At 38.5% G+C, this 27,781-nt stretch overlaps 1 protein-coding gene and 1 long non-coding RNA gene across 12 annotated transcripts in view; one reads left to right on the top strand and one right to left on the bottom strand.

Annotated features, from left to right (window-relative positions):
* Nucleotides 1–27,781, top strand: part of STAU2 (staufen double-stranded RNA binding protein 2) — a 420,348-nt gene that overhangs the window by 259,167 nt on the left and 133,400 nt on the right. For 10 of the 11 annotated variants that reach the window (XM_007486960.3, XM_007486962.3, XM_007486961.3 and 7 more), the window contains one exon: nucleotides 1,273–1,580. In XM_007486960.3, the coding sequence (XP_007487022.1) occupies nucleotides 1,273–1,580 (308 nt within the window). Of the gene's footprint in view, nucleotides 1–1,272; nucleotides 1,581–2,688; nucleotides 3,376–27,781 lie in introns of those variants that run through there. The other variant, XM_007486965.2, reaches the window with a different exon arrangement.
* The window catches only part of LOC103102288 (uncharacterized), a 38,037-nt gene continuing 23,018 nt past the window's right edge, over nucleotides 12,763–27,781 (bottom strand). The window contains exons 3-4 of the long non-coding RNA XR_008917750.1: nucleotides 24,874–25,039; nucleotides 12,763–12,978 (exon numbers count right to left, since the gene is read on the bottom strand). This is a non-coding gene — a long non-coding RNA (uncharacterized LOC103102288). The remainder of the gene's footprint in view (nucleotides 12,979–24,873; nucleotides 25,040–27,781) is intronic.

Genomic DNA, 27,781 nt, shown 5'->3' with positions numbered 1-27,781 from the left:
AAACACAGTGGTTCTTGTCAGAATGGTTCAACTATTAGGAACAAAACAAAAAAAAAGAGGAAAAAATTTCATCTCCAAAGGAAATTATCTTTAGGCTATACCAAATGGACTTAAAATGCAAACAAACACTTAAAAATAAATTACTGCAAGAGCTCCCATAACATGTAAAGCAGCTCACCTGTTCTTACAGTATACTTCCCTTGAACACAGAACTCTTTTTGTAACAAAGTAATCTTATCTATCAGCATATTCAACATTCCACATCATTAGTCCTCTGACTATATTTCAACAGGATGGAAGTATATGTCATTATCTGACTTCTGGGACCAAGATTGGACATTGCATCGACTTGGACTTCAACAACACTTTAGAGTTGTTTTTATTTATGTTATTTTAGTTATTGTACATAATTTTCTCCTGATTATTCTTTCTTTACTCAGGATCACTTCATAAAAGCTTCCCGTGTTTCTCAGAATTCTTCCCATTCATCATTTCTTACAATGCAATCATATTCCATATGCCATGACTGGTTCAGCCATTCATGGGTTGGTTTGCACTCACTTTGCTTTCAGTTTTTGTTTTTGCTACAATGCTGAAATAAATAGTTTATATGGGATGTTTTTTGTTCTTTGACTCCCTTTAGGGAGGTGTATATGGTACAGAAATGTTAAACATAATATAAAGTATTAAGAGAAAGTAATTAACCTTTAATTATGGGAAACAGTTAATTTGCCCACAATCTCCACATAACTCCTATTTCAGGGTCTATGACAAGTCTTCTTATCGGTCTGAACTAGGAATAGATAAGATAGGCATCCCTCTTGGGGTTCAGGAGACACAAGGATTGACACTTTTTAATGTTATTTTTTAAAAATAAATGCACATAATTCCAATATCAAAATACTTAGCTCTCCATGGCACAGAGGTAAAAATTATTTTGTTCTGTGTATTACAGCAAAAGCTCAAAGTCTCCCACACAACTCTTGCCAGGGTCATAATTTTTCACCTTTGCCTCTTAGACACAAATGCCTGGTAATGGTCCTCTTTGTCACTCCTTTAAGTGATGATTCTGAGTTTTGTAGAGGCTCCCCGTTAGCTCTGCATGGGTAACTACAGCCAACTAACTCTGTAGTGACCACTTGACTAATGTTTCTTTGGGTTTTTTTTTTTTTGTCATTTTACAAGTATTAGAACCTAGATGAATAATGTTATAAGCCATAAACATTTAAACTATTTTCAGTATCATAAAAAATTTCTTCTATTTATTGACAGCTCCAAAGGGAATTCTTCATTTGTCTCCTGATATTTATCAAGAGATGGAAGCAAGCCGCAACAAAGTAGTCTCTGACTTTGCAGTAAACTATTTGTCATCCAGCGAAATGAGCCAGCCTTCAAGCTCCTTCTTCAGCCTCTCTCCACCATCTAATAGCACTACTACCATTGCCAGGGAATTCCTAATGAATGGGACGTCTCCAACAACCGAAGCCATAGGTCTGAAAGGAAATTCTCCTACTTCCCCCTGTCCTATAATGCAGCCTTCAAGACAACTGGAATATTTAGCAAGGATTCAAGGCTTTCAGGTACGAAACAAAATCTCTTCATCAAACTAAAACCCAGCATTTATATATCTATCTGAGAGTTGATCCTGCCTTCCAATATGTCTTTAATGTTGTAAAATTAGTATATGTACAAAGAATAGATGAATCTATGAAGACAGACTGAGCTACACATGTATCATTTCATGTATTTCCTAAATATCCAGTAATGTCTTTGCTATATAGTCCTTTTCCATTCTAATTTTCCATTTTACTTCTCATTTCCAATTTTTTCCCTCTTTTGATTTCTCAAGTGTATCTATTTTTGTCATTCTGTCTTTTACAAACAAACAAACAAAAAAAAGCCAGTCTTCTTGAGATGTTTGTTGTTATTCTTGAGTTTATCCTCTTTTTGAAATTATTATGTAGTTTCCTAACGGAGAGCTTATTTATGAACAGTTTTTGTTGTTGGTACTCCATTTATCAAAGAAAACAAAGTGTTCTTTATATTATCAGTAATTTAATCTGGATATACTTTGTCCTGATTCACAGTCTAGAAACAGTAATTCGTTTTATTCAATCAAATGATTCTCCATGTCATATAACATCTACCAAAGATAGAGAAGTAACTTGCAATTCTATTGTATACATGAAGAGGTGATAGAAAATTTGATTTTTAAAATATAGTGTTTCAGAAATCTTGATATAATAAGACTTTTAGAACCACCCCCCTAATTCGGGGGTGGGGGGTGGGGGAAGCAATACGTTTGGAAAATCAGTTGGGACTTAAAATATAACCTACTTTGAGAGATGGTCTTTGTGTGTAAACTTATTTCTTAGTTATTTTAAATCATTGACCAAACATTAATCATTCATTAAGTTTACTAGATAAATAGTTGTTTCCTTCAAAGCTGAATGAATGAATGTTTCCTGCTGATTTCATTATTTGAAATTTGCTTTTCTCTGCCCTTTCCCTTTAAAATGAAATGAGAATATATAAAACATTAAGAATGAAATAGCACTTGTGGTTGAGCAATGTAATATAGAAAAATTATACATGTATAAATAATTTGCTTTATTAGATTATGAAAATGAGAACCTAATTTGCTTTTTTTTTTCAGTATTTTTGAGTGTCTTTTCTTTTCTTTTCCAGAAACCATAGATTATATGAACTGCATTGTTAGGTACTGTTTGAATTTTTAATGTGGCAGTTGTAAATGGCATGAATGAAGTGTTTATTCCTCTAAGATTTTAAACCTTCAGTGATTAAATTGTACTTTTAAATATTCAGTGAACGTGTGACCCTATACCTAAGTCTCTGGAAAAAGTTAAATACGTTTGAATTCTACTGGTCATCTGCAAGGAGAATATAGAAATCAGTTAACTCTGGTGAAAAGAAATTCAATCCTCAGAGTTTTCCTTATTTCCTTTCTAACTCTGTCAGTAGTAATAGGAATATTGTGTTCCTAGAGAGCCAAAGCATAATTTATTTCCTTGTGTATCTTGAGGCTAGGCCGATTTCTCCTTTCAGGAGTTAAAAGTTGAGGCAAATGAAGAAAGGGCTCCTGGAAGGTTCGGTTCTCTCTAGAACTTGTAATTTAGCCTGTTGCTTTTCTCTTTTTAGTTCTTATCACTGATAAAAATTGTTTTTAAAGATATTGACTCCAGCCTAAGTGCAGTTCTCACATCACCAATTACCTAGGTGATTATTTAGGATTGTTTTTCAAGTTTATGATATCAAAATCTTTTTGTCCTATTGCCAAACTGAACAATTTCCAAATTTCTGTATTGTGATTTTTATGCAATAAGTAAATAAAAATGTGTGGTTTTAAAACATTAGTTGGCTTTTCTGGTTGAATGGGTTTGGTACTGATGTGAAATACTGCATCTCTGCTGAATCACTGAGCTGAGGTTGATAAGTGAACAGAATCTCTGTGGGAAATAGCTTACTAGCCTTCCAGGGACAGATCTCAGCCTCATCCTAATTTCCATGTAGAAGGTTCTTTGTTTATGAGAAGTCAAAAGCCTATATTTTTACAGGTAACATTATCAGCCATATTTTCCCAGTAGTAGAATAATAGTACATCACAAATATATAGCTTGCTTTGTGGTTTTCTGAATGACTTGTTGGAGCCTGGTCTGATTGTTACACAGAAATGCAAGATGAGTTTATTTTTAATAATACTTTTCAATGCTTTTTCATTTATGGATTTTCAAAAAGTAAATCCCTTTACTTTATTTTTACATGAGTATTTTGTTCATTTCTATTCAAACAAGCATTTTTACTTAAAATGTTTTGTGAAAACTTCAGCTTTTTAAAATTTAAGAGATATTCACATTTAGGAAAAGAAAGAATAAGAGGAACAAACCATCAAAAGAAATGTAAATGAAGACATCTGAGAGATAGGAGAACCAAGAGAGCAGAAGTTTGGATTATTGTACAGTGAAAAGAACAACAAATAAAGGCCAAAAAGGAGTTCCAGGATTTATTGGTCATCTTATGTTCATAGTTTCACTATAGTGATGGGAAGTAAAAGTAGTTTTCTGGAAGTTAGAGAGTGACTGTGTAGTAATGAGGTTTAATGAGGAGGGATACACGTATATTAGTCTGTTGTGGGAAATTTAGCTTTAGAGTGATAGTACCATTTGAAATAGTAATAAGGGTCAAGGTTTTTTTCAGAATAAAGAATTCATGAGCATGCAAATAAGTAGAGCAGATGGAACTAACTAGTCTGGGAAGGCTGGAGGTGACATTGTGAAGAAATTAAATAGACCATGGAGGTAGGAGGGAAGAGATTCAAGGGCACAAGTGGAAAAGTTGACTTTGGCATGGAAGAGGACCATTTCATTCTGTCAAACTGGAAGGAAAGAGAAGTTGATGAATCTTTAAAATGTGGGAAGGGGAAATGAAAGCACTCTTTCCAAGTTTAATCTTTCCATTAAAGTTGGAAGTGAAATCAATTTATCAGGGAGTTAGTTAAGTTACAGTTTGGTTGGAGGGAAAGTTTGGGACATCTGTCTTCTGGAATGTTAACAAGACAATAAAAGATAAATATAAAAGTTTCTATGTATCAATTGAAGGCCCAGTGGAAATATGAAATGAAGATTCACACTTAACAGACTATTTTAGGGTTTGTAAAGTTAATTTTTATCCACAACGACTGTGTAGGTAGCTTAAGTATTGTAGTTCTCTCCACCAGTGGGAGTAGAGGAGGTATAGAGTCAGTTATTCAGGGTTGGGTATCAGTGTGAAGAGAGTAGCAGATCCGAGGAGTGAGGAATCAAGGGGAGGCCAGAGCATCATTGAGCCAGCTAATCAAGACTGAGAAAGGAGGGAAGTGAAGTGGAAGCAGAGTATGGAATGGGAAGGGGCCTGAAGACCTGGGGGGAGGATAGGAGGGGCTGTCACAGTGAAGAGCATATTCAGGAGTGCCTGCTCCTCTTCTTTCTTGGCTCGGTGTGACCTCACCATTTCTTTGGGTTTCATCCTTAACTCTATGCAATGACTATGACATCTACCTGTCTGGCCTTAGTCTCTTGAGCCACAGCTCTACACTACCAACTTCTTTTGAACATCTGGAACTAGATAAGCATTTCAATTTCAATATGTACAAAACAGAACTCACTATCTTCCCCCAAACCCTTCCTACAATGCTGTGTCAGCTTTGACTTCTCACTCATCTATTTTCACTCACCCTCTCCCTAGGTACTCTGTAGAAATAAACAATGGGGTAAAATCTTGCTGTTTCTGCCCCTTTCCCCCCACATAGCCACCACCCTGGCTTGGCCCCTGATCACCTCTCCTCCATCTTCTAAATGGCCTCCTGGCCTCAAGACTCTTTCCATCCAGTCTATCCTCCATTCAGCCTCCAAAGCAATTTTCTCAAAGTGTAGGTCTGACCATGACTCCCACTCCTGCCCCTGCTCAGGGAGCTCCAAGGACTTCTCCTACCTAATACAGAAACTTTGGCATTTGGCACGGCCCTTCCCTGCTTTTCAAATCTTGTTTTACCTTCCTTCCCTCCACATTCTCTACCATATGGCTATGCTGGTCTGTTCATAAGACACTCCCTCTGTCTTCCATCTTAATGCCTCTGCACTGTCTCCCTTGGACCTCTAATGTTTTTTAACTCTTCATTTCTCTGACCACCTTCAGGACTCTGCTCAGATCTCACTTTTTATAGGAGGTGAGGTGCTCCCTGTCTTTTTAAATGGAAGCCATCCTTGTCACCTGAGGGAAAGGGTTGGGAGGGCTTGGAAAAAGTGACTATTTCATGGAGACAATGGCACATGAATCTTCAAAGACTGAAAGAAGGGATTTGAAGAGATTGATGTGGAAGAATACATTCTATACTATTTAAAATTAAATTATGAGGCTGTTAGTAGTTTTAGTAGCTTTATTACATCAAAGTAGAGATAGCAATGAGAGGGAAATGTAGGGAAGAGGTAGAGTTGCATATTTTTCCCCTCCATAAAGCTTACTTGTGAATATTACTTTGAGCCCATACTATTCTTAGTATTACATAAATAGTAAATTGCAGTACCTATGTAGGTCTAGATTAGGTTTATTGAACTATTCTTGTTGGCAAATAACCTTAAGAATTTATACAGATTTTAAGTCATTCCTGATCCCGGGAACCCCTGGGATACTGAGTCAGTTGTAGAACTATCCTAGGGATTTAGTATGCTTTGTGATTTTCCCAGGGATCATGTTTGGTCTACAATGCCTTGGACCATCCTTAGACCCAAATTGAACTCTTCCAGGAATTCTCAGTGGTTTGAAATAATCTGATCCAAATCTTCTTGGGGTTTGATCCTCTGATGGATCTGATCTCAAGAATGTGAGTCAATCGCATAATTTCCCTTCATTACTGCATATTACTTGTTATTTATGACAATTCTTATCCATTATTATTTATTGAAAAAACCACTGTGAATTTATTGATTTTTAGTTATTCAAAATTTTGAAATCTGCAAAGAAAAAAAATTGGGTATTATAATAGATTTATGATTTAGTGCAGTGATCTTTAACAAATAAGAAATGATGAACCTATATGCAAAGGACCATCCTTACCACATTATGCTTGATTTAAATCTGAGGTAAACCTTCCATAGCACAGAAAATTATTTACATGTATAACCTGTCTAGTTAAGGGTTTTGATAGCTTTCCATTTCTCTGATTTGTTTTTCATAAGGAAATTTTTGCTTGTCTTAAAAAGAGTTTTCTGCTTCACATGTTAATGGAGTCATGTAAAAATTAAACCTTTAAAGAAAATAAATCCTGTATTCATAGGTAAATTCTTACTTTGAACCACTTCTTTTAAAACATTGTTGTGCAATTAGGGCATCTCATGTTACCTTTGAATGTACAAATTTGACAGTGATAAGATTTATTGGTAGGAACATTAACTTAATTGTAAAAAGTCCCCAGAGCACTCATCCATCAGGTGTCACCAATTAAATTGATGATTGAAGATTTGATACTGTTTCCTTGTGCCTCAGAGTTATGAGAAAAGGGCTTGTTTTCTTCTCACTGGTATTCATTTAGTCTTAAACCACATCTTATTACTAAAAACAACTAGTTACAAACTATTGGGTTTACTTTTCTAGCTGTAGACTATAGCATTAAAAGACTTATTAGTACCTACTGAAAAAAACAACAAGGAGATACCTCACTTTTAAAAGGGACGTGGAGCATGACTCTTTAAGGGGCATGAAGATGTTCTTCATGCCTAATTCTTTCGGTTTTGTTGCTAAGGAATCTCTATTGTTTGGGAAGTATTGCTGTTATGTATATAGATCTAGTTGTATTACATCCCCACTCAAACATCTTCATGGCTTGCTGTGGTCTGTTTAATAAAGCTGAAATGTCTCTGCCTAGCCTTCTCCACAGATTGGTGTTACCCCTCCCTCCCTCGCTCTGGGCTCTCTTCTGCCAGTCCCTCCATACATTTATTCCCACCAAACTGGCCCACCACTACTCTCTTGACCTTTGAATACACCCGATGATTTCTTGTCTCAGTATCTTTGTTCCCATCATTCCCTGCTGGTAATACCTGTTGAGTTTTCTCTGATTGTTGGTTTGTTTTTGGTTAACTCCCCTGCCAACAAACAAAACCAAACCTGTTATTTTATTTTAAATTTCTCTACGCCCTTTTCACATGATATTATACATTTTAGCTATGTGTGATTTTGTCTTATACTCCTAGTAAATCAGCATGAAGTTTCAGGAAAATCACAGTCATTTAGAGCTGGAAGGGCCAGCCTGCAAGGACTGTCACATCCAGCCTCTGCCTGAGAGGAATCTCTACCTGGTTAGAGCTCATTCCACCTTTGCTCCAAGACCTCCAAGGAAAGGGAATCCACCACCCATTGAACCAGCCTCTTTTCTTTGTTGTTGTTTGTTTGTTTTAATTTTACTTAATTGATAAATTTAGAGTATTTTTCCAGGATTACAAAAATCATGTTCTTTTCCTCTCCTCTCCCCAACCCCCTCCCATAGCCGATGCACAGTTCCACTAGTTTTTACATGTGTCATTGATCAAGACCTATTTCCATGTTATTAATATTTGCATTAGAGTGATCGCTTAGTCTACATCCCCAACCATATCCCCACCGACCCATGTAATCAAGCAGTTGTTTTTCTTCTGTGTTTCTACTCCTGCAGATCTTCCTCTAAATGTGGATAGTGTTCTTTCTACTAAGTCCTTTAGAATTATCCTGGATCATTGCATTGCTACTCGTAGAGAAGTCCATTACTAAACCAGCTTCTTCTCATTTTTTAGGAAGTTTTTCCTGACATTGAACCTTAATTTTTGCAGCTTCTCCTCATCGCTCCCTTAGTGACCAATCAGAACAATTCTAACCCTTCCTCCACATGTTGTGGTTATTATTCAGTTGTTTTCAGTCATGTCTGACTCTTTGTGACCTCATTTAGGGTTTTCTTGGCAGAGAACACAGCATAATTTGATGTTTCCTTCTCCAGCTCATTTGACAGATGAGGAAACTGAGGCAAACAGAGGTAAGTGATGTGCCCAGGGACACACAGTAAGTGTCTGAGACCTGACTTGAACTCAGTTCTTCCTGACTCTGGACCCTGGCACTCAGTGCTCCATGTCACCTCACTGCTCCACAGGACAGTCCTTCAGATACTTAAAAACAGCTCTCACATCATTCCTCCTAGTTTCCGTTGATTCTCATCTGACCTGAACTCCAGATCCTTCATCCTTCTTGTTTCCTTCCTCCAGATACTCTCCAGTGATCACTGGCCCCCTTAATATTGCAAACTGACCCCATTATTCCTGGAAGTCAGGGTTCTCTTCATTTATTTCAGGACTACATTAGCTCTGTTGGCTGCCCCCTCACACTCTTCCTTCCTGGTGATCCTGCTGTCCGTGATAGGTGCAGAGCTTTTCATTTGCCTTTATGAGAAACCAGCCAACTTTTACCAACATCCCAGTGTCCACAGAAGCTCTCCTTCTTTGGGAGATCTTGGTCAGAAATCAGGCTTTTAGGGGGCAGCTGAATAGCTGAGTGGATTGAGTCTGACCTAGAGATGGGAGGTCATGGGTTCAAATATGACCTCAGACACTTCCCAGCTGTGTGACCCTGGGCAAGTCACTTGACCCCCATTGCCTATCCCTTACCACTCTTCTGCCTTGGGGCCAATACACAGTATTGACTCTAAGACTGAAGGTAAGGGTTAAAAAAAAAGAACGAAAGAAAAAGAAATCGGGCTTTTGGCTATTTCTCATCTCTTCTTCCTGTTGATCTGAACTGAAACTCCCAGACCTATAGAATAGCCCTGGCCACTGATCCTCTGCCTCACTGAAACGTGCCTTCAGAGTATTAGTGGCTATGAGGGTCACGTGAGGGCTGACCAGTGCATCTGTGCCCAGGCTGGGATGCCTGTGATGAAGCCAGCAGGATAATGGCAGTTCCTGTAATCTCTCCTGAGCTTGACCCCTGTAGGGGTGATCAGAAACACCCTGACCATGTCATTAGCATAATCTCCTGCCCCAGCCAAGGCACTGCTGCCCTCACTCCCTACAAGATCATTTTTTCCTGGTGCCACTAGGGTCCCCTGCTTATCTCTCATTTCCAAACTGCCTAGTTCCCTTCTCTTCCAGTAAACAGTCACTTTTCTTCAGCACTTTATGCCTCATGTACCCTTAAAAAATGATCTGAGTTGTTTATGTGTTGTAAATCAACAAGACTTTATCACCCTCATGTCAGGCTTCTGTTTTAACTTCTCTTCTTAACCCTAAATGTGATCTTTTACACTAATTATGGCTTCTAGCCTCATTTTTTCCCTACACTTACCTCATATATTCAGTCTTCAGTCAGCTATTCCTTGAATCACTTGTAGATGACCCTCAGAGCAAACAAAATGTTCTCCAACCATAGATTTCCTGCCACAATATTCTGGGGAAGCCATCAGGCACAGAAGGGATTCCAGCCATCTTCTTATAACCTCTGGATCATTCAAGTATTGAGTACCATGGCCTGTAGACTAGGGCCCCCCTCATCCCAGGCCTGTGCCTGTTGTTCCCATCTTCCTCTTTTTAATAGGCTCACCTTGGCCCTCAATTCCATCTCTCCTGTCCTCACTTGCTCCTGCTCATTTTGGATGGGCTAGAGAAGTGCCTCGTCTAAGCGATCCCAGCATCATGGGACTCGGTCAGTGCCTGAGAGACTGTCCGAGCACCGGCATCAGCAGCAGCAGCGGAGGCCAGACCGCAGCCTCACATTCTGCAGAGGAATGGCCAACAAGGGCTTCGTGTATTAAAATATTGAGGATTATTGTTGGTGTTGTTGAGGAGGATGCTGTGGTAAAAATACTTTGTTGATATTCACAAAAGTATCTTTTCAGCTCTCCACTCAGAAGGAAAGCCAGGAGTGACTTCCCTCCACCAGGCCAGTATGTAACTTACTTAGAGACTATATATTTCTTTAAAAAATCTATTTATTTATATTTAACAGATATAAGTATAAGGATTAGTAACAAGGAAAGCCTTAACACTAACAGGAAACTATAACCACCCACTTTTACTACATTTGCCTCACGGCAAGCTCTTCTGTTCTTCTAACTACTCTAAAACTGCCTAGCATTTACTAAAAAAAAAAACAAACAAACAAACCCAAAATGCTATCTGACTATAATCCTTATTAAATCTAACTATAATCTTTGTTAAAATTAACTTAATATTATTAAAGATATCTCCATGTGGACACAGAGTTAATCCGCCCAATATGGCAGAGGCTGGCTGACCAAAGGGTAACCCTGATGTGGCCCAGAGTCTAGGCAAGCACCTTCGATCTTTCTTCTCACAAAACCATTCTCCACCAAAGCAGATATGCCAGCTTCTTTCTCCAAGATGAATTCTCACAATAAATAGGGTAGCAAAACCTCTTCAGATGGTTTAGTTCTCTCTCCCCTATATACAGCAAAGAGCAAGGTCTGGGATGTCTGTCTTCACCAGAAGTCAGAGAGAGTCCCCTAGAAGCTCTGACCAACTGTCAGAATCTTTCCTATTTCCTTCATTCTCATGCACAGCACTCTGCCCTGCCTGCATCCTCAGAGACCCCTTTCTTAAAGTTCTTATCTCATCAGCACCCAATCAATAGATTTCCCAATCCATGTCTACAGTATCCTGCAGGAGTCCTGCACAGGACCACTTCCAGGAGAGAAGGCTACCGTAGCCAAAGAGCTTGGGCTAGGTGCACCCTTACTTTGCTCACTCGACAGCTTCAGTTTGGAATGTGTTGTTCTTGACTTGACTTTAGACAACGGTTGTGAGGCCCATTCCTATGTCCAGCCCTGCCCTTTGGATCTGGTATTCCCCATGAACTTTGGCTAGACAAGGACATCTCTGGGGTACTCTGGGCACATCCTGGCTTTTCCTGGACCCTCTTTCCCCCATCCTCCCTGTAAGTGGTGGGGATCAAACAGAAAGTTTGGTGAGGTGTAGAGCCAGTAAATATCAGAGTAGGAATTTAAGCCTAGCTATACTAGCTTCACAGTAGTGAGGTGGTGGAGAGGGAGAGTCTCATCTTCCCAAGTTCAATTCCAACCCCAGACATTTATTAGCTATGTGACTCTAGGCAAGTCACTTAGCCCTGTTTGCCTCAGTTCCCTCAGCCATCAAATGATCTGGAGAAAAAATGGCAAACCACTCCAGATCTTTGCCAGAAAAAATGCCAGTGGGATTGTGAAGAGTTGGACAGGACTGAAATGACTAAACAATAATAACAAATTCTAGCTTCCAGCCCAGGATTTTCACACAACTTCCTCTCATGATTATGATACCTCAATCAAAGGAAATATCTTATTAAGAAGGAATAGATGAGATTAAATGGGCAGCAGGTAGCATTGCATCTCTCCTGGTCTATAGAAATTCATGAAGGAATAAGAATAGGGGTTGAGGAGGAATTTTTGTGAAAGTATATTATAGTTGTCCTGCCCAAAATCATCATAATTTTATTAACAATAATAGTTATATTTAATATATAATATACATTATAATAAATAATTATAACATTTAATAATTATATTATTATAATAAATTAAATGAACTAATATAATAATATTGAATAATGTATTATATATTAAATATAGTATTGAATAATTAAAATAATGATTATTATATAATAAATAATACCGTGTAAGTGCTTTATAGTTATTGTCTTACTTGATCCTCAAAACCACCCTGGGAGGTAGGTACATCCCCATTTTATAGATGAGGAAACCAAGGCAAACAGATAAGTGACACTCAAGGCTACACAGCTAGTAATCAGGACTTTCAGACTCCAGGCCTACCATTCTAGCCACTAAAGCCTTTAATGAAATAAGAAATTGACAAAACATTCCAAGATTTATTCGCCATTATATAAAGTCCTTGAGGGCAGGGTGTTTTTTGCTTTTGTCTTTGCATTTCTGGAACCCAGCATAGAGTCTTGCACATAATAACTGTTTAATAAATATTGATTGAATGTTAATAAATTTTGATGACCTACCTACAGATGATAAAAAAAAAATGATAGAACCACTAAGGATAGATAGAATAATGGATGTAAAGTAGAAGGCAGAACTACTTAGCTCTGCATTTACTTCTTTTCTTTACCATTGTAGTATGATCTTTGCACTTGGAAGGCTAGAATAAAGATGATTAACAGAGAAATGAAACTCAGTAGAAGTGATAAGTTACCAAAGGAACACCATGAGTATAAATGGAAATCAGTAGGTCCTGAAAGGCTTTATTATAAGTGATAGAAATAATTTGTAGACTATGACTGCTGAACTGGCTTTGCCTTTTGAAAAACCATCGTATATGCAAGGGGTCCTATTAGACTGAAGATTGTGATGTCTTGATTTTCAGAGGGAGAAGGTCAGAATATTCCAGCTATATACTGATGAGCTTCTCTTGGACTCTTGGCAAAATTCTAGAACATATTAACAAAGTAAAGGTTTTTATTGCTAAAAAAAATCCTTAGTTCATTAAAAACTGGTTATGTCCGACTTGCCTCATTTCATTTTATTACAGAGTTACTGAATTGGTAGATCAGGGAAATGTCATGGATGTAATGTACCTGGGTTTTAGTGAGGCTTCTGACAAAGAGAGAGCTAAATGATACAGTGCCATTAGACAGATTCATAAGTGATTTAATGACTGAACCTAAAGAACACTAGTTAATGGACCAGCCCTCTCCTGGTTTTTTACCCTTGGCTCTTCAGTGCTTTTCAACATTTACCTGTTTGAAAGTGTAGTGAGGATTCTTACCAAATTTGAAGATGACCCAAAATAATGGAAAGAATAGTTAATACCTTTATAGAGCAGATTTGGGACCCAATATTGTCTCTATAGTCTAGAACAGTATTTCAAGGTAGTGTTGGAATTGAATTAAAGTGTAATTGGGAAATACTATATTTAACAAAAGAAATAAAAATATAATAGAACATAGATAACATGAATATATAGCTTTCTAAGTATATTAATATGTAGCTGGAAGAGATCTTTATATATGACTCAGTTCCCTCCCTGACCCCTTTCCCTTTCTATTTGAGTTTGATGTCATTGGGTTTAAAAATGGATTGAAACTAATAAAAAGAAATTTAATTAGGATAAATGCTAAGTCTGTTACTTGATTTCAAAAAGACAGCTGCATGAAAAGAGGGTAAGTAAAGTATGGCATGAACACACTTCATAGAAGAAATAAAATCCCACAAAACCCTAGAATTAATGAGCTACAACTCAATATCAACAAACAGTGTCACCCCTGTCACAAAAAAAAAAAGTCTTAGGTAGCATAATTTCTAAAACAAGGGATCTGATATTCTTCCCATAGTCTGTCCTTATCAGATGCCATTTATCACATAGTAAAATAATTGGAAATGATGACAATGTAAGGATCAATTTAGGGACTCTCGAAGATCCTTAATCTGTAAAATAGAAGACGTTGAATGGCTGTTTTTAAGTATGGGAAAGGATGCCACGTGGAAGAGGGATTTGTTTGTTCTGCTTGTCCCTAAGGAGTAAAATTAGGAGAAAAGGACAGAAATTCTCAAGAGGCCAATTTCAATTTGACATGTGGAAAAATTTTCAAACAACTGAAGGTGTTTAAGAGTAGAATAGACTGTCTAAGGAGATGGGGGCTCCTTTTCACTAGCGGTCTTCATGAAGAGACCATGTAATTACTTTTCAGGGACTGTGTAGAGGAGATTTCATTTCTAGATTAGACCAGATAACCTCCAAGGTCAGTTCAATTCAACAAACAGTTATTAAGCTCCTACTATGTGCAAGCCACTCAACTAGGTGCCAGGAATACAAAGAAAAATATATATCTGCCCTCCATTCTACTAAGAGAAAAAACCAATTACATATATACAAATATATGACAGCAAATAATTTATGGAAGGAGAGAGCAGTAACAAGTAGGAAAACCAGAAAAAGTCTCCTAGAATAAGTGGCACAGGACCTAAGTCTTGAAAGGAGCCAGTGAGTGCCAAGAGGCAGAGAGGCACAATGGAAGGAGGTAGAGTGTCAGGAGATCATGGACATGCATATGTGAAATGAATCTAGAAAGATAGGCTGGAACCACATTGCAGAGAGCTTTAATATGAAACTGAAGAATTTGTATTTCATTTAGGGGCAATAGGAACTCTGAAAGGTTCTTGAGCTTTGAGAGTGACATGGTCAGACTTGTGCTTAGGAAAAATCATTTTGTAACTATATTAGAGACAGATTGGAAAGAGGTAAAGACTGGAAGCTGGGAATCCTACTAGGAGACCATGGCAGTAACTCAGGTAAGAGATAATGAGGTCCCAGGCAAGAGCTATATGAGTAGAGAGAAAGAAAGGATATGATGTTGGAGATATATATAGAGAGAGGTGGAGGCAACACGACTTGACAACTAACTGGTTAGGGAGGTGAGGGAAGATTTGAGGATGACTCCAGGATTGTAATAATTCAGGTAACTAAAAGGACAGTGGTGTCCTCTACACAATACAGAAAATTTAGAGGAAGGGTGGATTTGGGGAGAAAGATAAGGTTTTTTGTTTGGAATGTGTTGATTTTGTGAACAAAGGAACATCCAAGTGAAAGTAAACAGTTGGAAACAGAACTAGAATTCGGGAGAGACATGAAGACTGGAAATGTGGACTTGGGCATGATCTGGATGCAGATAATAATTGGAGCCATGGGAGCTAATGAAATCACCAGAAAAAACAATATATTGAGAGAAGAGGACCAAGGAGAGATACCTGGGATACTCCTGTATTTGAGATGGGGATTTGAATGATGATTATGCAAAGGAAACTGAGAAAGAGCAGTCAGACAGTAGGAAAAGAGATAAAAAAATGTCACCAAAATTTAGGAAGGAAAGAGGGGGTGGTCAATAGTACCAAAAGATGGAGAACAGTCAGGAAGAATGAGAATTGTCAAAGGTTTTTCCCATGCCTGAGGTCTTAATTCTAATATAATTCAAGGGAAGCACTTCCACTGAGTCTTATTTGTAGCAACTCTAAGGCAAAAACAGAGATGTAAGAGTCCATTAAAGGTTGATTTTTTTTTCTCAGTGTGGATGTCGTGTAGGCCTAGGCCTAGAAAGCAGATATGTGAGTTTTAGCATGTGTCCCATCACCTACTATTTGTGAATCAAATCTCATCTGCCCATTTAAGTTAGAAAGGCTCCAAAGTTTATCATCCTGCATGAGAACTTCTTGTAGCTGAGTTGTCCAACCCACATTTTACAAATTATTGCAGTATTTTGGCATTTACCTAATGGTGAAAATGAACCCACAAAAAATGTAATATCCAGAAATATGGTCTGATTTATTCTGACAGATCTTCTAAAGCTTCTCCCAGTTCTTATGGCTCTTGTCTGTGAATATTCATTCCCACACTCCCTAAAGTTGGTGCCACTGTGCTTTGAATGCACTTTTGTCTGTGAACAGCTCCTTCTCCCATATCACTTCACTCTTTTCTGCACCAGCAACTTTCCAGAGAAGTATCTGTGCTCAGCACTGAGGAGTGCCAAAGACTGGTGTAATCTATGAAAGAAAGGCCCCCAGGTGAGAATGGATGCATTGTTCTGCACAATTAATTGTTCATGTGGGTCTTGGTTGATAGTATAGGAGCCAAGTTTAATCAGTTCTTCAAATCATTTTTCCATGTGAAAGGCTTAGGAAAAGGGCAAAGACCCTGATGATGAAGTGGTTGTATTGTCCCACAAAACTGCAAAACTACTGTAAGCCTTTTGCTAGTTTGGAAATCTTTTCCTTCGGTATATTTTCCACTCTATGTAGATCCTGGTGGAATTCTCACTGCTCCATGAGCCTCTCAATTGGAATGACCCCAACTTGGCAGATACCCTTTGTTGGATGAAGACTTAAATGCATTTGGCACGTTGAGCAGGACTTTGAATAAATGAGGATTTCGTCAAGAAAGACCATTCTCCCCGCCCCCAACCCCCATCCTGTTGAATCGCTAAGAAATTGCAGGGCCTTTGTGCAAACTGAAGAGCTGGAAATGCCAACTTCCATATTCAAATCAGATTGTGTGCCCCCCAAGGGTTTTTGGTGAACATTTAGCAAACTAAATGGAGACCCCTTTCTCTATCCCTCCCCTCCTTGACTCTCACATGGAGCCATCCTAAACAAGTTAGGAGAACGATGAAGGAATCGCTATATCTTTGACTCTAACGAGGTGGAATTCCATGCCCAAAGGTCACCAGACACTGCCAAGCACATTTTTGGCCATATTTACTTGGGCTAATTCATCACATATAGACATGCCCAAAGCTTCTGAAAATCGATTCACCAGGGTAGGGACATGCCATGACAGACCCTGGCAGCACCCACCATGGTCCAGTTTCTTCTCCCCGATCAAGTGGTTGGTCGTCTTGGATCTAGGTAGGCTCTCAGAAGGTTTCCTGAGCGTTTGGAGGAAGTCTTCCACATTTTCCAATATTGGCTTCTTTTTCATAGGAGTCAGGAGTAAACTAGCTCACAAGCTTCCCTGCCAAGTAGGATAGGGTGAAGCCTACTCTGGCTCAAGCTATGGAAATTCTCTAGATATGATGGTCCCTGAACAGTTCCCTTGGAGCCAAGAATCCTGCATTCCCCTGGCCATCTATCTCATGGTAGTGCCGCTGAGCAAAGGAACAGACTACCTGCTTCTAGGCCACCCATTCCTTTTCTGCACAGCCGCAAACACCCCTCAGAGTTCTCCTCCAACCATTACTGCCACAGCCCGCTTGCAGGTTCTCTCTCCCTGCTCCACCTTGTGTATGGAGGAATATGGCCGTGGTTTTAGCATCAGGTAAAGAAAGGGGGCTTGGGGTGTTGGATGTCAGTCCTCCCTCAGTGTGGATGGGCCTAGGACGTGTGGGAAGAAATAGAGCTTACATAGGTTGATTGATGATCCAGGCAAACACCAGGGCCGAAGAGGAGACCTTTCCTGGTGATCAGAGGGAGAGCCAGCCAGAGGCCATTCTGGGTCAAGCCAGAGTTCACTGGAAATGCCAAATCCAGCATGCAAAGGACAAGGCAGGAAATGTAAAACAAAACAGCAATTTAAAGCTAGCTTGTGCAGAAGCTCAGCGGTGGAAGGAACTTCAGAGGCCATCTAGTTCAATCCATAACAGAATGGGGACTTCGGTATGACATCCCCAATAAGTGGTCATCGGTCGTTGCTTGATGGCCTTGAGGAACAGGGGAACCCACTGCTTCTCAGAGGAACTTATTCTACCCTTGGCTATCTTGAATCATCAGAAAACTTTTTCTGGCTTAGATGTTAAGCTTAAAATTTCTCTCTCTATAATTCTGTCCCTTCCTCCTAGTCCTACCCTCAGGGATCAATTGGAACAAATCAAATCCCTTTTCCAAGTAAAAATTATTCTACTGTAGCATAAAGAACACTTGGATGGAAGTCAGAGGACCTGGTTTTGATTTCCAGCTCTGCCATCAATCTTTCTGTAACATTGGCTCTGTCACCTCACCTCTTCACGTCTCAGTTTCCTTATCTGTAAAATGAGAGTGTCAGATTAGATGGTACCAAAAGTCCTTTAGTTCTAAACCCTGATTTCTGTGAACTATTTAAAGACATCTATCCTGTCACTCCTAAATCCTCTTTTTTCCAAGGCTTAAATATCTCCCATTCCATCAGCTGGAATCTCAATTGTAATCTCCTATCGAATAATCAACTATAATCTCAAAGCTTTTCAGCCTTCCAGATTGTTCTCCTTTGGATTCCCTACAGTTTGTTGATGTCTTTCATAAAATATCCTTACTACCTTTCTCCTAATTCTTTCTAGCATCCTTCCTAAAATAGGGACCCTCAAAGTAAAATAATCTTCCAGCTGTGGTACGACCAGAACAAAGTTGACACAAAGTAGGCATGCTTGTTGACTCTAGACACCTGATACAGCCCCAGATTGCATTTAGGGTTAGGGTTCATCTCCATGCAGTTTCCAAAGTGATGTTCCTGAAACTGCGATTCTGACCCTGCCAAGCCCCTGCTAAGTACATTTTGGGGGCACTCTACTACCTCTAGGATATATATGTAGAGAGGGGGCGCAAATGTGAAAGAGACAGAAATAATGAGATTAAGCAACTCATTGGGGTGGAGGGAAGTTGGGAAAAGATAATGAGTTTGAGTTGGGAAAAGATAATGAGTTTGAGCTAGGTCTGGTACATGTATTTTAAAATGTCTAATAGGCAGTTGGTGATGTGGTATGAATTTATTGATCCAGGATTTACCTACTGATGAGGTCACCTGACAGAATAGAGAAAGAGAAAACAAGAGGGCCTAGGGCAGAGTCTTGGAGAAGACCCTAGGTTAGAAGAGAGAGATATGAATGATGATTCTTTTTATCAATGATGCTTTTGTGGTTGGCTTCGGCTTCTTTTATAAGGATTTCTAGCTAGCTTTGGTTGTTGCCTATATAACATTTATTCATTTATAAGCACATGAGGCCATGGGTTTTCTTGCTGACTTCTTTCTTGGATTTTTGTATCCTGTGAATTTGGGGTATCTCTACTATTGTTCTTACACTATAACTTCTCTACTTGATAGCAAATTATCCAAACATAGGAAGTTTCCTCTTAGTCCCTTTTTAGTTCAAACCCTTTAAAATAGATTTGAAAGACTCTGAGTAAACATTTTCTTACTAGACTTTGTTAGGTATACTCCATTCTTTTCTTATACTTTGAACCATGGTCTTAAAATCCTATCCTCAGACATTATCTTAACAAACCGTTCACTACTCAAATTTCCTCTTCTCTTCAGAAGTCACTGCTTTGGACAAGCAGTAGTGATTAAATCATCATTTATGCCCTTAATGACTTCAGATACTTGCTCAAGACTGTAATTTTTAGGAATGCTTTCTAGGTTCTCTTGGAAGGATCATTTGTGCTTGAACACAATACTGGGGATAGATCATTTTTGGAAAAGCATGTAGCACATTCAACAACTCAAGGCCTTCCTGATTTTCAGTATCTCAAAAGTGTTGCTAAAAGAGTGTGAATTGGGGGCAGCTGGGTAGCTCAGTGGATTGAGAGCCAGGCCTAGAGATGGGAGGTCCTAGGTTCAAATCTGGCCTCAGACACGTTCCAGCTGTGTGACCCCCACAAGTCACTTGACCCCCATTGCCTAGCCCTTACCACTCTTCTGCCTTGGAGCCCATACACAGTATCAACTCCAAGATGGAAGGTAAGGGTTTAATAAAATAAAAAAAAATAAAAAAATAAAAAAAGAGTGTGAATCATGGAACCTTGTCATTTCCAAATAAGCCAAATTGTCATTGGCCCAATGGTGAGTGCAATTAGTCTGCAGAATATTACCAATGATGTACGAAGTGGTTTGAAAAATATCATAAAGTAACATTTAAGCAATCGAGGTGCTACTTAGGTACCCCCAAATGTTAATATAACCAGAAGAAAGTCTCCATTGTAATGAATGTATTGTGTGGTCTTCTATGAAGGATTTATAAGTGAGACATGAACAATAATTACAATGGGTAAAAAGACAAAGAGCCTTTGCAATCTAATACTGAGATCATGAGTCCATTGAAATATCAAAGACTGCATATGACTTCCAAATCAGTATTTGATCTTTCCCCTAAGCTGCAGTTCCATATTTCCAGCATTATCTCATATTTATGTAAGTACTTTTTATTTTTTAAAAATCTTCATAACCCACACTGTTTATAGCTAAGGAAACTGAGGCTCTGAGGTACTCAATGACATGATCATACTGCTGATGTGTCAGTGTAAAGATTTTTAAAATATATATTTATATATTTTCCCATTTACATGTTGATATAATTTTAATAATTTTCTTATATCTTGCAATCCATACTCTCTTCCTCCCTCCTCTTCCCTTTCCTCATAATAGTAAGTAATATGATATAGGTTATACATATGTTATCATAAAATACATATTTCCATATGCATCATGTTATGGAAGGAAAAATTTGTAGGATGAAAAATTTGTGAATGAAATGAAGTAAAAAATGACATGTTTCAGTCTGCTTTCAGACTCCATCAGTTCATTCTGTGGCAGTGGATAGTCTTTTTTTGGCCTGTATCCTTGCATTAATGATAATAGTTAAGTCAATTCAGAGTCGATCATTGTACATTGCTGCTATTGCTCTGTGCAGTTGTTCTGGTTCTCCTTATTTTCCCGTCTCACATCATATAGGTCTTTCCAGGTTTTTTGTGATTGTCCTTTTGTCATTTCTTATGGCACAATAGAATAAGGACTCAACAGAAACATTTTGACTGTCAAGTACTCCTACAACATTATATTTCATCTCTTCAAATCTTGTTACAGCTGCCCGTGAGACACCATGCTCTAGAAATCCAACTGGCGCCTCAAAATATTCAAAGCTGAACTCATGTTCTCCCTCAGAATTCACCTTTCCTTTTAGCTTCCTGATTTTTGTTGATGGTGCTGGGTTACGGATAATTGATGATATCCTCAGGACCATGCATTACCCTTTCCCCTCATCTCCCGCACCTGCATATATAGTTGCCAAGTCTTATTAAATCTATCTACTCAGTATCTTTTACAATTCTGTCCTTTTTATTCCCTCTTTAATCAGCCTAGTTTAGGGCCACAAGAATACCAGAAGGTCTTTCTAACTATTCTGCTGATTTTTGTGCATGTGTGTTAAATTCATCCTCCAAGCTCCTGCTTTGCACAGGTCTTATCTGTCATTTTGCTCTCCTTTTTAGATGTCTTTATTGGCTTCCAATTGCTTAATGAATAAAATATAAACTCCTTAATTTGTATTTATAGTCATCTATGATCTGACTTGAACTTAAATTGATACCCCTCCATTTTATGCACGCTGTGCTCCTTTTTTTTTTTTTAATCCTTACCGTCCATCTTGGAATCAATACTGTGTATTGGTTCCAAGGCAGAAGTGGTAAGGGCTAGGCAATGGGGGTCAAGTGACTTGTGGGGGTCACACAGCTGGGACGTGTCTGAGGCCAGATTTGAACCTAGGACCTCCCATCTCTAGGCCTGGCTCTCAATCCACTGAGCTACCCAGCTGCCCCCCTTGTGCTCCTTCTAATCTGTTCCCCATTCTTGGCTTGCTCTTTAGAAATATTCTGTTGATTAGCACAAAATCCCTCATACCTGGAAGGAATAGAACATCTCCATCTATTGAGATGCTTTTTATATTTCAAGGCCCAGCTCACATGCTACCTGCTTCATGGATGCATTCCTGATCCCCTATCTAGGAATGATTGCTCTTTCTTCTTATCTCTCTCATGCCTCTTTTAAAAAATGTTTTCCTATTCATTGAATCATATTATAATTTATATTATTCAACAAATTAAAAAAAATGTATTAAGTACCTACCATCTATAAAGCATTATAGTTGATACTGAAGCTACAAAGATGGGGAGATGATGTAGTCCTTGTCCTCAAGAAGCTTATAACTGATTAACAAAATAAAGTATATGCATGAATAAAGAAGGTTCAAGTTAAAATGTTCTAAGTTCATAGAAAAAGTCAGGCAGATATAAATGTTTAAAATGGGGGTTGACTGGAATGTTTAGGCCAAGGGTGGCCAAGGGAAAATGAGAGATGGCTTCTTGGATAAAGTAATGCCGAAGCGAAATATTAAAGGCAAGGAAGGATTTCAACATAAATGAAGGAGGGGAGATAGACATGCACAGAGATGAAAAAGAGCTTGAGGACAGCTTGAATAAATGTCAGAGTCTTGCCCACAGTCATTTTATAGCAATAAATAGATTACAATCTGAAGGTCGTACCATTGCTTGCCCATTTTTTCTCATCCCTCCAACACCTCCTGTTATGACAACTGTTAGAGTTAATACTGGACAACTGCAGGCAGTGTCTTACTCTGCCCTCAACTAACTCCCAGTGACCAGCTGAATAGCTGGCCCAACCCTATAATTAAATGGCTGCTTTTCATCATCTTGAAGAGTTCGATAGCAGTTGGCCAGCTTCCTAGGATCTGGATGCAGAACCATTTTTGCCCTATCTCGAACTAAGCAAAGTCTTCAGCCCCAAACTGACACATGCTGTACTTCCAAGAAAAGTGAAGAGAGAGCCTGCAGGACAAGATCAGGTAATAAGCTGGCAGTAACACAGCATGCATGAAGGGAAATGTCACGAATTAAGGCTGGAGTCAGATTGTGCAAAATCTTAAATACAAAGTTAAGGAGCTTATCTTTTATTCAATAGGCAATGGAGAACCACTGATTTTTTTTCACTGCTCTGGAATCACTTAAAAGTAAGACATCTAATGAATCTGTGGAGTTATTAAAAGCCCACTTGTAACATCATTGTTCAGAAATTTAAATTTCTCAAAATAAAGAACCTGATCAGAGCATTGCTGCTCGTATTACAGAACTGTACCATTTGTCTTAGCATAGTCATTTGGGGGACTTATTACGTGACATGTTGCTATGCCTTGTAGAGAGCTTTCACAATCCTCCAAGACTACTTTGTGGCAACTACATTTGGCCGGAATAGTTTGTGAGGCTGCATTATTGCATGTCATAAAAATTAGAGCAGCTTGTGACATGAATGCTAGTTGTAACATAAAAGCAAAGACTTCATGTCAACTAGATCAACAAACTTTAGAAAATATATACCCTATAATATATCTCCAAATCGTCTTAGCCATACCAAGCTTTATTCATGCATCAGAAGATGATGCCGTCACTTTGCTTACAGACACAGTGGTGTAGAGTGTAGATTCTTCTTGAAGAAGCTTGACAATCCCTCCATCTTTTTTTCCGCTTCCTCCAATTGAACTTGGTTTGTTTCACTGCTAATGAACCAGGCTTTGAATTTTTTAAAAAACAGGATAGGTGGATTTCTCCTTAATTCTCCATTTTGAGGAAGTGTTTAATTTCCCCGTGTGAGTACCTTCTCTTCCCCCTCCTCCCTTTTCATGTCCTATGTAATGCATTGTCTTTCTCTTCTTAGAATGTGGACTCCTTGAAGGCCAGACTTGTCTTTCTTTTCATTTGTATTTATATTCCCAGAACTTAGCACAATGTCAATTATATAGTACTTAATAAATCCTTTATATTTTAGATTTATAGTACTTTTTTCACAATCTAGTGTTCAAATTATTGTAGTCTTCATGATTATAATAATTAACCAATTGATATTCTTAGAAGTTGTGTTGTAAATGGGTACTGTTGCTCCCTGACAGAAAAGGTCCTCTCCATGGTGGGGTATGATGGAGGCTCAAAATCCTTGGAGAAAGGAAATTGATTGTTTTGTCCCAGAAGAAAGTTATTTCAAAGACATTCATAGTGACTAGAAGTTCCTGAAAACTGTAAGTTATCAACAGATGACAATATAATTCACTCTATGGACTTGGGAGTTTACAAGGGGAGACATTGTACTTCCTTTCTAGGTCTAGTTACTGAACCAATTTATTTGAAAGCTGGAAATGCACTGTCATAACTTGCACGTGTGCTTTGTGGTGTAGTTGTAATTTTAATTGTCTTCCCAGCAGTTGAACTTGGTTTGTTTCACTGCTAATGAACCAGGCTTTGATTTTTTTTAAAAAACAGGATAGGTGGAATGAGGAATTATCTTTATCTAAGATCTGAAATTTGTGGTAATATAAAGAGAAAAACAAATAGTAGATGGAGGAAAACATGAAAGGAGAAGAGTCAAGGGAGTCTATTTAGATGAGAACTAAATTTCAGGCTTAGCAGAATAGATTCTCCTGGTGCTATTTCTTCATCTGCAAAAAAGATGAAGCCCCAGAGACCTCTTATGGTGTTGACATATGATTCTATGTCATTATCTTATTCTAGAATCTTCAGTGATCACCTGTAGGATAAAGTAGAAATCCTTAAACTTGACTTCACAATGTGCCTCTCTTACATTTCAGTCTTATCTACAATAATTCTCTTTTACACACTCTAAATTCTGACCAACTTAGCCCACTTGCTATTCCCTGAATTCAATGTTCCATCTCTTGTCATTGTGCATTTGCACAAGTTGACTTCCATGCCTGGAATACATGATTATAACTTTGTGGGATTACAGACCCATATCTTAAACTAGTGTGGATATGTTTTATCTAAACTTTTTTATCTTCTTCAGCACCTAGCAGAGTACTCTATACACAGCAGGTGTTTAATAGATGTCTTGTCATTGGAGTAAACAACAGAGAATTTTCCTGAGACATTCGACTCATTAATTATTATTCTCCTCCCCTGAATTATACCCCTTTTTAGAGAAATATTTTGATTAAGGAAGGCTGCTGCCATTTGGCTATACTACATGTCTTATCATTTGGAATTGAGAATAACCTGCCAAAGATACCTACCTCTCATAGATAGTAACCAAAAAGCCTTGATCAAGAATCCATACTGATTTTTCAGGACCATGTCAGGTGAAGAATTTCTTACTATGATAAGCCTTCTTCCCCAAATGTCTTGAAGTCTTCCTATTTTCTTTCAGCAAAACATTTGACAAAGTCTCTCATGTCATCCCTGTGGACAAACTTGAGGTGATTAGTAGTAGTGGTAAGGATGATAATAATAATAATAATAATAATAATAATAACTAATATTTAGTAGTAGTAGTAGTCTCTCAGTAACCGAGGATGATGATTGTCTTTGTGCGTTTTTGTGCACAAAGACACTTGTGTGTGAAGATTTAAGTGGAAAAGTCGATGCACAGAGAGTCCCACTCTCTGGGCGTTGGAAGCCTGGGTCCAGTGGCACGTAAAATCGTTATGTCTGGAGACTTCCTCAGCTGCATTGGGTGGCCGTGTTGTCCTTTGTGCTCCAACACGCCCTGAGCACTCCACAGTGCTTCACTGCGCCGAAGTGGTCTTCACATGCTGGGTGAACAAAGCCCTGGTTCACCAGGGGTCAATAACGACCCGATGGCTACCCTCACAAGGTTTGGCCAGCCTGTCGAAGCCATTGCCTGGGGTGTGGCCGCTGCTGCATGCTAGCAGCTACTGGGAGCCACAAGTGAGAGCTGGGTGTCAGGTGGGGGTCAGAGGCTGGAGAGCTGCCCTAGGAGGGCACGACAAGCCCTCCATACCAGAGATTCTACCCCTCCCTGAATACCCTATACACCCCTATGAAGCACTTTACATCTATTATTTCATTTGATAACAGTGCATTTAAGTAAGTTTGGGACTCAAAGAATATTCATTAATGGCAGTGCCACCTTAGGAGTATTCCAACAAAAGTACCCCATAGATTTCTCTCTGTCTCTCTGTCTCTGTGTGTCTGTCTGTCTCTCTCATTTTTTATCAATGACTGGAAAAAAAAAAACATAGATAACCTAGAAATCAAAATTTTAAATGGCCCAAAACAGGGAGTGGAAATTAATATACTGGATGACTGAATCAAAATCCAAGAAAATGTCTTGAAAAGAAAATATTGGGTTAATTATAATAAAGTTTTACGAAGATAAATATAATGTCTCACATGGGTTCAATTTAACAAGGACAGGTGGGTGAGGTGTGTCTAGAGAACAGATGATTTGTCAGTGTGATAAAAGTGGAAGGTGTACAGAATTTAGAGTTAGGAGATTTATATTCAGATCCTGACTCTGACATTTAATTTCTTTGCAATCCTGAGCAAATCATTTTACCTCCCTTGGCCTCAGTTTCTGTGTCTGGAAAATCTAAATGTGAGGCTTCGAGGCCCTTTCAATTCTAAATCTATGATTCTGTTATTTCTGACTAGAGTTTTAGTGAATACAAGCTCCAATGATCTTAATCTGCACTAAAAGTCAAAGTATTCAGAATGAAAAAGATGAGAATCCTGATCTGTAATCTTTCTTGGTCAGACCTCATCTGAAATGCAGGTTTCAGTTAAGGAAACCATATTTTAGGAATATGCTACTGGTAAACTGGGGAGTATCCCAATGCAGAGCAGCCAGAATGGTGAGGTCAGTCAGTCAATACACATTTATTAATGTGCTGACTACTGTGCCAATAGCTGGGGATGCAGAGAAAAGTAAAAGACAGTCTTTGCTCTCCAGAAGCTTACAGTCTAATCTAGGAGATAGCATGTAGACAACTATGTACAGTGAAGCTATATGCAGAATAAATTAGAAATAATCAAAAGAGGGAAGGCACTAGCATTAAGGGGGATCAGGAAGGGCTTCCTTTAGAAGGTGAGATTTTACCTGGAATTTAGAGAATCCAGGAAAGCCTGGGGCAGAGAACGGGAGGGAGAATATTTCAGGCATGGGGAATGGCCAGTGAAGATTCCCAGAAATGACGGAGGGTCCCTATTTTTCAAAAAACAGCATGATATATGATAACATGATAAGACACAAAGGATTTAAGAGGAAATGTCAAGTTGAACTGGTTCACCAAGGGTTTAGGAGAAAGGGAGGAAAGTATAGCTATAACATAAGAGAGATGCCCTAACAAGGAACTGGAGGTCATGGTATAGATGTTGAAAGTATCTTGAGTTAATATTATCCAAGGATTTTTTAAAGAAGTTGATTATGCTTCACCTGGAGGAGAGGCAACTTTGGGTCAGAAAAGAGGCATAATAGAAATCTCCAGGTATTTGACAGAAGAATCCTATTTTCTTTATTTGATTGTAGAGGGTAGTTCTAGGGGAATTGGGTAGAATTGAAGTGGAAGTTGCATTTTGATCTAAGGAAGACCTTCTTAACAATTAATGCTATAGAAAAGTATAAATGAATAAAAACAGAACTATAAAAAAAGATGGAAAAAATTGGAATATGTTTATCTTAAATATGGGAGATCTACTAAATAAATGAAAGTTTTAGAGATAAAGTAAAAAAGAAAAGTACAAATAGAAAACTAAATGTGCTGCCTCAAGAGGTAATAGATTCTCCACTCCCAGCTAATTTTTACCATTGATATCTTTACAAGAAATTTTGTGTCTGGTCTGTGGTATAATCTTGGCTATTATTGTTATGGTTCCAGGGTACATACTGTATAAGATCAGAGTATAGATAGACCAGTTTGACATCCTATATAGAGCTCCTATAAAAATATACCTCCCAGGGCACCTTAAACATCTCCCCTAGTGCCATTGGCGATTCATTTTTAGGCCTTACTTCCCGAGGACTCCCAGGAGCTCCAAAGGAAAGGAAATAATAATTCTTCTTTGGACACAAGACCTGGTGAAATGAAATCACTTGGCATTTTCTACATCCACTCTCCAAATTCAGAGGCAGCTTTGCAAAAGTGTATTTTCTTTCTGGCTGGCCGGTTACCTTATCTAAAA

The sequence above is a fragment of the Monodelphis domestica genome, chromosome 3 (assembly GCF_027887165.1).
Source record: "Monodelphis domestica isolate mMonDom1 chromosome 3, mMonDom1.pri, whole genome shotgun sequence".
Classification (NCBI taxonomy): Eukaryota; Metazoa; Chordata; class Mammalia; order Didelphimorphia; family Didelphidae; genus Monodelphis; species Monodelphis domestica.
The sequence above is the reverse complement of the archived record's forward strand: the minus strand, read 5'-3'. Positions and strand labels throughout refer to the sequence as shown.